The sequence below is a fragment of the Juglans regia genome, chromosome 12 (genome assembly GCF_001411555.2).
Source record: "Juglans regia cultivar Chandler chromosome 12, Walnut 2.0, whole genome shotgun sequence".
Taxonomy (NCBI): Eukaryota; Viridiplantae; Streptophyta; class Magnoliopsida; order Fagales; family Juglandaceae; genus Juglans; species Juglans regia.
In genome coordinates this window covers 22,173,894-22,185,906 of record NC_049912.1, presented here as the reverse complement: position 1 = coordinate 22,185,906, position 12,013 = coordinate 22,173,894, and the positions used below count along the sequence as shown (strand labels likewise).

The 12,013-nt window shown below is 36.3% G+C and overlaps 1 protein-coding gene across 3 annotated transcripts; it reads right to left on the bottom strand.

Annotated features, from left to right (window-relative positions):
• Positions 1 to 411: 411 nt before the first annotated feature.
• On the bottom strand, positions 412 to 9,444 carry LOC109005862 (cyclin-T1-5-like). Of its 3 annotated transcripts, none has more exons than XM_018984932.2 (7): positions 9,151 to 9,437; positions 7,869 to 8,436; positions 7,618 to 7,699; positions 6,777 to 6,911; positions 6,245 to 6,420; positions 983 to 1,128; positions 412 to 709 (listed from the first exon to the last, which is right to left on the bottom strand). In XM_018984932.2, exons 2-7 carry the CDS (start codon positions 8,426 to 8,428, stop codon positions 678 to 680), a joined length of 1,131 nt encoding a protein of 376 aa, XP_018840477.1. In that variant the 5' UTR covers positions 8,429 to 8,436; positions 9,151 to 9,437; the 3' UTR covers positions 412 to 677. The 3 variants fall into 3 exon arrangements, 2 of the variants coding, with proteins under 2 accessions (XP_018840477.1, XP_018840479.1); XR_004797780.1 differs by lacking the exon at positions 412 to 709 and adding an exon at positions 1,399 to 3,661 and having other exon boundaries at positions 1,015 to 1,128; positions 9,151 to 9,444; XM_018984934.2 differs by lacking the exons at positions 412 to 709; positions 983 to 1,128 and adding an exon at positions 4,495 to 5,753 and having other exon boundaries at positions 9,151 to 9,442.
• Positions 9,445 to 12,013: the final 2,569 nt, after the last annotated feature.

Sequence of the window (12,013 nt, the reverse complement as noted above, 5' to 3'; positions counted from 1 at the left end):
ACCTTAGTGCCTCATTTGTAAAATGAATTAAATTAATATTAAAGTAAAAAATTAAATAAAAAATTATTAAAAAATATATTTTTAATATTATTTTTATTTTGAGATTTAAAAAAATTAAATTGTTTATTTTATTTCATATGATAATTTAAAAAAATTATAATAATTAAATGATATGAATTAAAAAATTTTCTAAAAACAAACGAGACCTTAGATCAACTCCGGTTTATGTGTTCAACAACACAACCAGCAAGTGGCAAGATCGCACGTCACGTACATTGATCCTCTTAAAAATGAGGTCCTTGCAGATATCCGTGACACGATCGTCATCTTTTTTTAAAAATTTAAAAAATTTTAAAAAGTGTGGAGTGTGGAGTGTGGTGGAGGTTGTGTAGCAAAGCTCTTTGGGGAATACTTAGAGGAATCTTTTTTTTTTTTAACTCATTTGAATGATGTGTAGTAGTATTAGAACCAGACCCCCAAACACATAGTTCATCTCTAATTTTGCATTCTGCTCTTTGTTTTTCTGTCGATCTCTTACACTAAAACCTAAACTATACTGCCGACTGTTGTTATCATCATTTCACAAATCAAATGACCCAAATTACAAGAATATTTACCTACAAAACCTGGAGAGCACCCGTCACATGCAGCCTGCAACTTGTATTCTGCTAGCCTTCTCAGAAGAGCTCCATCAACTGCTGCGACACATCTGTGCATCACGCAAGCATGATAACGCTAACTATAAGTTTTCATCCAAATTAGCTTTTAATGTTGTCACATATATTTAATGTGCCGATTAACTTCAGTATCAGTCAGAGATTGTAGAGAGTAGCATGCTAGCAAGCAGTCAAGTTCATGGAGATTAAATGCAGCCATGGTAATCTTAGTTTGGTAGATAAGATGGTTGAAGGTCGCCCAACCGCATGTCCATAAGAGAGAACATCGAACACAAGTCTGAAAACAATTACTAGAATGCTAATACCTTGAATAATTGATGGTGTTGCTTTGAACTCCAGCCAGATATTTTGATAAGAAGTAAGATCTAAATTCAGAAACTTAGCAGCAAGGTAGACAGCTCCAGCAGCAATATGATGAGGTTTGAATTGAAGCCACAGCGAGCTTCGAAGCCTACAACAACAAAAATCGTTCGACTTTAGAAGGTGATAGAAAAGCAGCAGCACAACCACCATAAATCAGAACATGAAGAGACATGAATAGTCAAACCAACCATCCGAGGCAACACAAAAGAACATTCATTCCCTCGAACAATGAAACATACATTTCCACATTGCCAAAATTATGTCAGCTACAAATATATAACAGTTATCTATCGAAAAAGCTAAAAAAATAAGACAATGTAATTAGCAATTAGTTTCAAGTCAAAGTTATTTTCCTTACCAACTAAAAATGCAGCAACGCAGGTAGAATAGTATCCAAGAATCTCTGCAGGACTGCTGATAGAGTACCAAAACTATAACATACAAGTTGTACTCATCTAGTGAACACAACAAACTCCCAGGAACAATTCTGCTGCGGGCTTTTAATTCCAGAGACATGCAATTCAAACAAGAAAGCAAATACCAACATCCTCCGCTTCTGGACAGGCTGGTTGACACGCATGCTTTCATGCTAATAGAGCATACATTTAACAACAACTATAGAATACCACCCAAAATCTTCTATTGGAGGGAGTATTGCAGGCATAATATAACAAAAGAAGCATCATTTATATCAAATTGATTAAAACATTAGGCACAAGTTCTATGTATCTTTTTTATTTAACAAACAAATATGTTGAAGCAATCTGTAAAAATAATAGATGTATAGCAAGGCCTGTTGATGACCTTTTAGAAAAAGAACAAAAGATTGCTGCGGTACATGCAACAGCAACTGTAGTTGCTTTTGTAGACAAGGGTGTTTGTAACATGTGAGGAGAGATAAGGATAGAGAAAAGGCATGTGCAAGAGTTACCTTCAGGAAGACTGTGTGAGGGAGTCTTCTCTAAAAGTTTAGATACCAACTTAAAAGTAGTAAGGTTTCTTCATATTAACTCTTCAACCCAAAAAATAAGCTGCAATGGTAAAGACCCCACAGAATCAACAGATAATGCATGTGTATACATGATGAAATCGGTAGAAGAATTTGGACAGACTGAAACAAGGGGAAATTGAGGACAAAATTGATCCACATTTTGAAACACAACATACATGTGACCAGGGAGAAAATTAAAAAATGTTCTTAGATGATTTCTTTTCTTTTTCGGCTCCTGATTGGAGCGGGGGGGAATTCTTTTAGGGAAAATTGATCAACATAATTGAGAACCATGGTTTTCAATTATAGTTGATTTTGTAGACAGTTACAAGGGCTTTTGTTGCATGTGGAGAGAGACAAGGTGAAAAAAGGCATGTACAAAAGTTACCTTCCGGAAGACTATGTGGGAGTGGATCTTCTCTAAAAATCTTAACACCAACTTGAAAAGTAGAGAGGTTTCTTCACAAGTCTCTCTTTTTTTTTTTTTTTTTGAATGTCAATGCAAAAACTAAACTGCATTGGTAAAGACCCAACAGAATCAACAGATAATACACGTGCATAAAATGAAATCGATAGAAGAGTTTGGACAGACAAAAGGAGTGGGAAATTGAGTAAAAATTGATCAACATTTTGAAATGCAACTTCATGTGACCAGGGACAAAATTAAAAGAAGTTCTACAGTGATTTCATTTCCCTTTTCAGTTCCTGGGTGGGCCACCCAGGGGGGTGTTGAGGGAAAATTGGAAAACATTTTGAAGTTACAACACTGACTAAACAACTTAAATGGTTTTTTAAGAGATGATAAACACCCCAACATCGGAATGAGAATCCCTTGACATATTATAGTCAAGCCTAAAAATATTGTGTCTCAGTTTGAAAAACGTATGGATGATTAAATATCGGGACATTCAACTCCTTCAAATTGTAAGCCTTCACAGATATGAAAATTTTAAGAAAGGAGAAGAGGAGGTGACATTGTGATAGTAATGTACCATTAAATAATTTCAGTGGTAGCAGTAGTAAAAATCACTTTCCACCCTCTAAAACCAATACACCTTTGTAGCGTGCACCCTAAACTGTGAAAATTGGCAAACTGCACCTTCAACTACCACTTTCTGTCAAATAGCATCCTTGTCCAACCATTAAAAGTGATGAAATATAAGTTACGAGAATCAATCTTACGGTCAGAGAGAAATCAAGGATGCACATTCTAACTTTTTGGTAGTTAATGTATCTATTTTGACACTTTTGGATGCACATTGTAAAATGTATGTTAGTCGCAGCATGGACAGTGTAATTTTCCTTAATTATTATGTACTAATAGTCATAATTATAATATTAATAACAATAGTAATAGCATAAAATAGCAACAATAACAACAATAATAACAGTGTCAATTATATTTTTTTTCTTTTATTGGCACTCGGTGTCCAAGAACAAAGTCCCGACTAATCCCGGAGGTGCATAGACCCTCGGCAAGGAGTTTCCCGCAAGTGCACATTGGATAATTCAAGGGGAAGTTCCCCCAGTCCGATGTCCCCTAAAAATCGTTTGCACCCAATAGGATTTAAACCTTAGACCTGAAGGGAGCATACCACCAAGACCAAGGCCTTCACCACTTGAGCCAACCCTAGAGGTTATAGTGTCAATAATTGAAATCATTATAACATTGAAAATTATATTAAAAAAACAAATGTTTTTGCGAGTCCAAAACATCAAGAGCACATTAATAATAATGTTGGCAATATATTAAAAAAAAGCATTATTTATTTAATTTCCAATATTGACGACTTCAAAAACTTATCGAGTCATTTATAAAAAATGATTCCCCATAAAGTAAAATAGCAACAAAAAAGGCAGCAGTTATAGAAAAGTAACAACATTAACAAATAAAAATATGACAATAATGATGAAATTTATCATAAGATTTCTGAGAATTAGAAAAGTATAGTTTAGCAACATGAAGTGATTGATATTATCTAATATCTTACATATATTTCATTGATATTTTAGCATTAAGATATCAAATATAAATCATGTACATTGAGTGTATGTAACATGTTCTTTAGATATAGTTAGGGCTAGACATCGCGGGCCGTCCAGCAGCCCGCCCAGGCTAATCCACCTGCCCATAAGGGTAAAGGCAGATTTTCCGCCCACCCATCAGGCCGGGCAGGCGGATGGGTGAATAGATTCATAACATTACTTAAAACAAGTGGGTGGCTGTCAGGTTAAAACCCGCTTGCCCATATAACCCTACATATATATATATATATACATATTTGTTCTAAACCCTAATCGCTTACTGCTGCCTCCCACACTTTCGAGTGTCTTCTTTTCTTCTTTCTTTTCTTTCACCTGCTTCTTCTTTTCTTCTTTCTTTTCTTTCACCCACTTCTTCTCTTCTTCTTTCTTTTCTTTCATTCTTTTTTTTCTCTTCTTTTATTTTTCTTCCTCTTCTTTTCTTCTTGTTTTCTTCTTTCAGCCGCTGCCTAAATCTTTTTTTTTCCTTATTTCCTTCTTCCTCCTCTTCTTTCGTTCATACAGATGTGGCTTGGGAGAAGAACAAAAGAAGAAAAAAGAAGGAAGAAGAAAAAAAAGAAAAAAAAGAGAGGAGATTGAAGTCCCTTGGAATCATTATAAATAGCAAGAACTACTCCATTCCAAGTAATGTGAGAGCTCATTTACCACCTTCCAATACTCAATCTACGATATTCCGCAAATTATAAAAAATTATTAACGAAATAAATACAGAAGAAGGTAAGGCTTGCCACACATCAAATTAAATGATTTTAAGCAGTTTTCATTCCAATTTCCCTTTTCATGCCTATTGCATTGGCTAGTCTTTTCAGCACCTATACATCCCAATTTTTTTTTTTAATTGGTAAGCACCTATCCATCCCAAGTGAGTGGTACTAAAGCATATTCTGGTGTCTGCCACTTTTTTCATCAGCAAGAGTACTTAAACAATAGGAAACAAGTCAGTCCCGAACACCACACAACCAGGTGAAAAAATACATCAGATGTAAGACTTCTACTTGAACCGAAACTGTAGCAGTAAGGTTTTCACTTGATAATACTTGGATAAAACTGAAATCAAATTTATGTTCATTTATATTTAGAGAAGATCATTTACGGTACAAAGTGATAATGGTTAAAAATAATGCATGAGATGAGTTTTAAAAAAAATCCAAACTAGTTGGAGAAAAAAGGCAAACTTAAACCGATGTTTCAAACTTTCACGGCAGACAAAAACAACTTGGCAACTTGTCTGCTAAACCCAAAAATCCCCTAGCTAACTGAAAATACCCTCACCCAGGTGGTAAGAAAACTCATAGGCAACAAAGAAAAAGAATACTCTCCAAGAAGGTAAGCAAATCCTTGCCTAGTCAATGGTTGACCTCCAGGTCAGCAAATGGACAGCAAGTGCAACTTGCCATATCTCACAAATCATAAGTTTGTGCAAGTCTAGAGGACCCATTCCAAACAGATTCAGAGGAAGTGTGGGAGGACTTAAACAATTTATAGTACAGCAAACTGGCTTTGCAGGTCCTGTGGCTATCTTTAATAGCCAACGACCAAGGTCATGGGGTGTTTTCGTGATGAAATCAACACCCATCAGCAGTTCAACTTCAGATGTAAAACAAAACTTTCCATGAACAGCATATCAACCGGCCCGCTAAGAAAATCATACATGTGAGCACGCTAATCTTGTGCAGATCCTGCAATTATATGCATGTCAAAAGTATCAATATCCCATACCAGAATAACTACAGAGTAGTTGCTCAAAGAAATTATTGACACATGAAAAACTCAATTTTGAACTGTCCCAAGGAAGGGAAGAAAACTGGTGTAGCCATCTTGTCAGCCAGAACAACCACCAGAACCTCAAAAAGTCTGCAACATGGCTGAGCTTCTTCTAGGACCCACTGTCAAAATTCTGTTTCCTACACTATTTTTTCAGCTAAACTGTGTTGCAATGGTACAGAATTGCCATAATGTGAAGGCCCAAACCACAAACAAAAGATACAAGGTCAGATCATTGCCAGACTAAGACCTACAGGTTGAAGGTGCCAAATCTTCAAGTGAAGTTCTACGTGAGCTAATAAGGTGTACCAAACTTAAGAAACAGCCAATGCAAAATACATTGCACCAGTTAAAAATACAACATGCAATTAAAGAAAATGAAAAATATTGGAAGTAATAAACTTACCCTTCACTGACCAAGTTTAATGCCAGATTGACCAAAACAGTTTGCGAAAGACCTAGTTTGTTAAGAACGGATGTAAGTGGAGCGTATGGATGTTGCACATTTAGCTCAAAATTTAGAGTAGTCAGTATCATATTCTCAGCCTCAATCACTCGTTCCCGATACAGCTCAAACCAGTCCTGTTTACACAGTACATATCATGTTGACATAAGTAAAAGTTGCAGAATATTTTTAATTACAAAAATCCGTTTTAAAAGCACATTAAGGAATACAATAAACATGCAGTTGTAGGAACTGATATTCTTTAAACATAATGCATTAAATTTGAAACTAAATGTACTATACAAACGACACTTATTTTAAAATAAGGAGTGTCAAACACCTACAATGGGGTGCATTACAAAATTTAAGACTTCCTGAGCAATTGGAAACCACTTTCAATGTAATATAATGTTAAGCTAAAACAGAGACATATCGGTCCTTTGAATTCACACTTAAAATGCTAACAAATTTTGTCCTCAATAAATATACTTACAGCAGGAAGCAGATAGGACAAGAAAGAAAAATCCTGCTTATGGGTAATTTCACAAGATACTCTCAGCACATTGTTCAAAGGGCACGGAGTCTCCTCAGACTTTGCAGCAAGAAAAAGAGCAGCAGTAGCAATCAACTGCAGCATAGCCAGACCAAAATCAATACTTGATTTCCATGAGATTGATAGATCGCACTTCAAAGAAAATGTCATTGTATAGCAGTAAATAACTCGAACAATGGACAATAAGACATCTACTCCCCTCTCCGGTTAAGAAGTAGGGACTGACATGACATGTTCAATCTCATATGAATAACCACTTATAAAAAAAAATCACATATGGATGACCAAGAACTCAGATCAAGATCATATGCACTATTTCCACTGAAGAAAAATTTCCACACAAAAAATAAACAACACAGATTCCAAGAAATTATAATTTCTGACATTGGAAGGACAATTTAACAGGAGGATCCTATTGATTTATGAAGAGGAGTACGTTCCTGTACTACTATTCGGTTCCTTCCCTCAGTCAATGCTCTCTACTGATTCCAAGGTGAAGGAACCCACTCAATTTCGATCAGTTAGAAGAATCCACATCCAAACTAATCAAAGGAGAACCTCCTAATTGTCAACACTCTTTCATGTGATCCTAACCCGGAAACTCAGTGAATTGGTATCTTAGCATCAGCTACAGATCACAAAAGTAGAACAAGTTTCCTACCAAGATCTTATTGAGTTATTGGTCATCAAATCCACAAAACTTTAAAAGATGCACTGGAATTTTACTCATAACATGAACTTACAAATACTTATCAAAAAAAAAAAAAAAACAAGAACTTACAAATCTATCATAAGAAGCATGTGATTGTCGAACAAAAAACCGGTGGCACAGAACCGTAGCAGTACCAATAGTGGTTTGGGGCCTGAAAGATGGATGTCACATAAAATTAAATCAAACTTTCGTACCAAAAATAATATAAAACAATTTCTGGCTTTTATAACTTAATTTGAGACTAAATACACAATGTTCATATGACGTAAATGAGAAAGTGAACATCATAATTGAAACCAAATTTGGAAAGAAGAGCTTACAGCTCGAGTCGCAGTCCAAGATTATGAAGGAAAGTGCAGTATGAGTACCGCAAATGAGCTTCACGAAGAGCATCAATACCATCTTTTCTTGATGGGGAGTACCTCTCAATCTCATCCCTAGACATGAAGACCGGTTCATCATCTTCCAATTGTGAGCAGTCACGTTTACAGCTACTGGACATAGAGGCCTCTGCATGGGATCTTGTCCGAGAGACTGCATAATTGCAGGTTGGAGGGGCCAAGTTATATGCCCCAGGTGGCACGTACTGTCTCCCACTGCCTCCCCAAGCACAAGATGAGAGTTTTCTCCTTTTCAAATATGGCAATCCTAAATCATCAGGATTAGCATGACTGAAATGATCAGGCTTAGCATGGCTGAGATTGTCATTATGCTGCCAAATTTTCCCAGAGAAGTCACTGATATTGCTATAATTTCTGTTGTTATAATAGTTCCTGGTTCTGTTCCTGTTGTTGTTGCCGAAGTTGTTCCTACGGAAGGAGGACCGATAGTCATCATTGGTAGTGCCTACCTGTGAGGTGAAATTACGCGGAAAAGACATTTCTGTTCCTGAAACGTGACAGAAACAATGTAAGAAAAATTAAACGCGGTGATATTTTGCTTTAGAAAGTCCAGACCAAAGTGCAACAAATGACGAGCTATCGTTAAAATCTTCACATTTTTGTTACATTTATGTTCTTATTGTGCTCTTCTTATTCTCAGAAAGTACATCCTACATTTCTTAGATTTACAAATTCATAAAGCTCAATTGTATATTATAGTGACAAAAGTAATTTTCTGACAATTTCTGTTTATCTTTCTGGTACTACATTAAATTTCTGTTAACTTTATCCATTTCCTGGGAAAAAGAAAAAGAAAAAATATGCATATGTCGTATTAAGAACATATGTGGCAAACCAGTGGTATTTACAAAGAACTATAAACATATTATTACACATATACATGCATACGTACATCTTCACACTAAAAGTTGATTAACCTGGACCCTGAAAACTCAACAGCCCTGTCACCAATAATAGATAAACCTAACATTATCATCAATAACAATCATGATAATTAACAAAAACATACCATAAACGACACCTATCCCATAGAAAGAACAGATCGCTAAGTTTTAAAAATTAATAAATAAAAAAATGAAACAGGTCTAACCGAACAGAGAACATCTTAAAAAGAAACAAATCAAATCAAATCAAATCAAGCCCCTATAAACGAAGAACAGCCACTATTAGAAAAAACGAAGAGGAAAATAGCAATATTTACCTGGCTAGCAGGAAAATTGATCTGAAAGTTGCTTGATTTTAGATCAGGTTAGGGGCGAGATCAAGATCAAAATCTCGTTGAGATTAGGGTTTGGTTGAAAATAATAGGGATCCAGATGAGGAGAAAACCGATGCGTGGATATAATAAATAGTGTAACTTTTACAGGAAAGTGATACAGATGAAAATGGTGTGAAATTTATAGGTTCTAAGATAATCCGTTGAAATTTCAGAACAGATAAAAATAGACGAGTTTTCCTTTTAAAAAATCTCTCCTTTTTATAATTCTCAAAAAATGGTATTTTATGGGTTGTTCTGTAGAAATGCTAGGGTAGAACGGCGAGAAAATAAAGAACTTCGTCGTATACTAAAACAATTTTATTAATATTTTATAACACATTGAAAATGGCAAACTATATTCTAAATAAATTGTCGTTACGATCGAGCCTTGATTTATATTTTTCTACCTTTGCAATTCCATTATTTTATTAAACATTTCTAACAATTTTAGAACATGTCTTGTATCAAGGAGGCGATGCAGTCCATTTAAGTGATGAACCAAAATTTCATTCGTCTTGATCATTTCGATGGTCAGAATTTCGTTCATTGGCAGCAAAAGATGATATTCTTCATCACCACTTTGAAGCTCGTATACATTTTGGAAGATGACTTGGAGGCGATTCTCGATCCTACTCCATAAGAAAGTGCCGAGTTAAAGGAGAAGCAGAGAAAGTGGAAATATGACGACTTTCTAAGCAAAGGCCACATCCTCAACAAATTGTCCAATTCGATATATAATGTCTACTGGTCTACTCTTTCGGCAACAAATTTATGGATTTTAAGATTACTAATGATAAGTCGGTTTTAACCCAACTATATGAATTACTGTTTATCGTTGGTGATCTTAAAACGATGGGTGTTGATGTCGTGTTTCATAGCTTGGGCAACTCAGCGATTCCTCCATTCGACCTGCAAGACCCAAGGAGATTAGGGCTCGGGGTGGCGAGGGACACCATCGATGCTTAAGTTAGAATTATCTATTTATGTGGGAATGTAAGGAGAAAATGTTCAGAGAGCTCTACCTAAGCCCGAGACGTATTTATATACCCAGTCATGGTGGTCCCTGCCCACTACTAGCAGATCATGGAAGGGTGGTGACAGGTTTCCTCCCCTATCATGTCAGTCGTTACCCTGCTACATCGTGTATGGGTCGCCAGTTTGTCTCCTGCGTCAGGTAAAGGGTTGGTGGGAAGGGGATGCACACTACCTTGTCCAGAGAGGTGAGTGGACGTCTGGCTCTATCGTTGCATGCTAGATTCCCAGACCATTTAATACAGCCTGCCTACTGTCCGACGATGTAGGTTGTGATCTGAGTGGGTGACGTGACTAGTCACCATATTTGAAGGGCCTCCTCGGGCCCAGCCCATTCCTTTCCTCGTCATTGGTTTTGTACTGGGCTATCTGCTGGCCGCTTTGGGCAAAATCCCACACGGCCCAAGTAGAGAGGTAAATCTCGTTCTCAGTACCCCTTGAATTCCCATCGCACACATGCGGCGAGAATTCAAAAGCTGCTGAACGTGGTCGGTGTGACTCTGCCCATTACCACGAGCTGCAACCACATTGCCACGTGTGGGATGGCGGTTATCCTTCCACGCGATTACCGATTGGCCAGTGCCCCCACGTGCGCGACAATTTATCTTTGTCATTATTGTGTGCGGCATAAATCTCGAGATTCGCTCTTGTCTTTTTGTTTTTGAATGCTCATGTCACTTTATGCGTTGGGTACCCCAACTGGTGTGAGCCCCTATTTAAATCCCGTATCCCATTCATTTTCCACTTCCCTTTGTTCTCTTCTCAAGAACTTGTCGTCTCTATGGAAATTTTAGTATTCTTTAAATCAATCTTGTAAAAAAATATAGAAAAAACGAGTAACGATGCACATATAACTATTTTATAACTATTTTACAATTCATTTTCAAACAATCAATGAAATCATTACACTCCATTAAGAGTAATGATATCCAACAACACATTTCACAACATATTTCACAACACATGTTGTAAAATAAATGTATTTTTATAAAATGATGCTAGTTTTATAAGGTATTTTACAAAAATAAATTTTAATATTACAAAACTACCCTCAATTTCATGTAGAGTTAAAATAATTGTAAAATAGTTAGTTATAAGGTTATCATTTTTCTAGAAAAACTAAGATTTATTAAAGAATAACAAGTTTGTAAAATGTGACTTTCAAATTATAAAAATTGTCACGGAATACCCATATTACAAAAGGTTATACTAAACTAACAATTAAGATATCAAATAGATGGAGCACCTTCCTACAATGAATACGCCAAATATCATAGACTCATCGTAGCTATATGAATGGTAGAATAAGACCCTCGTAGCATCTAGTGACCCAAGTATGCAATGTGATTAAGGAGCACAGAAGAGATGGAAAAAACCTGGTACTAATGTGATTAAGGCTAATTGGGATGCAGCTATGGATTTAGAAAACCAGAGAATGGGAATGTGAATTGTGTTTAGAGATGAAGAGGGAGAGGTTCTGGCGTCTGTGTGTGATGTGAAACAGAATGTGCATGATCCTGCTCTAGCAGAGAGCTTGGCTTTGTGGAGGGCAATAGAGATAAGTTCTGAACTATCCTTTTCTTTCTCTGAACTTATGTTTGAAGGTGATGCAGCTAATATTATTCAAAGGATCAACAAGGCAGATGAAGATCAGTCATGGATGGGGCACATCATCAATGATATAAAACACGTTCTTCATCAAAAGGAGGGGTGGTCAGTCTGCTATACTCCTAGAGAAGGAAATTCTGTTGCTCACTTATTGGCAAAACATGCA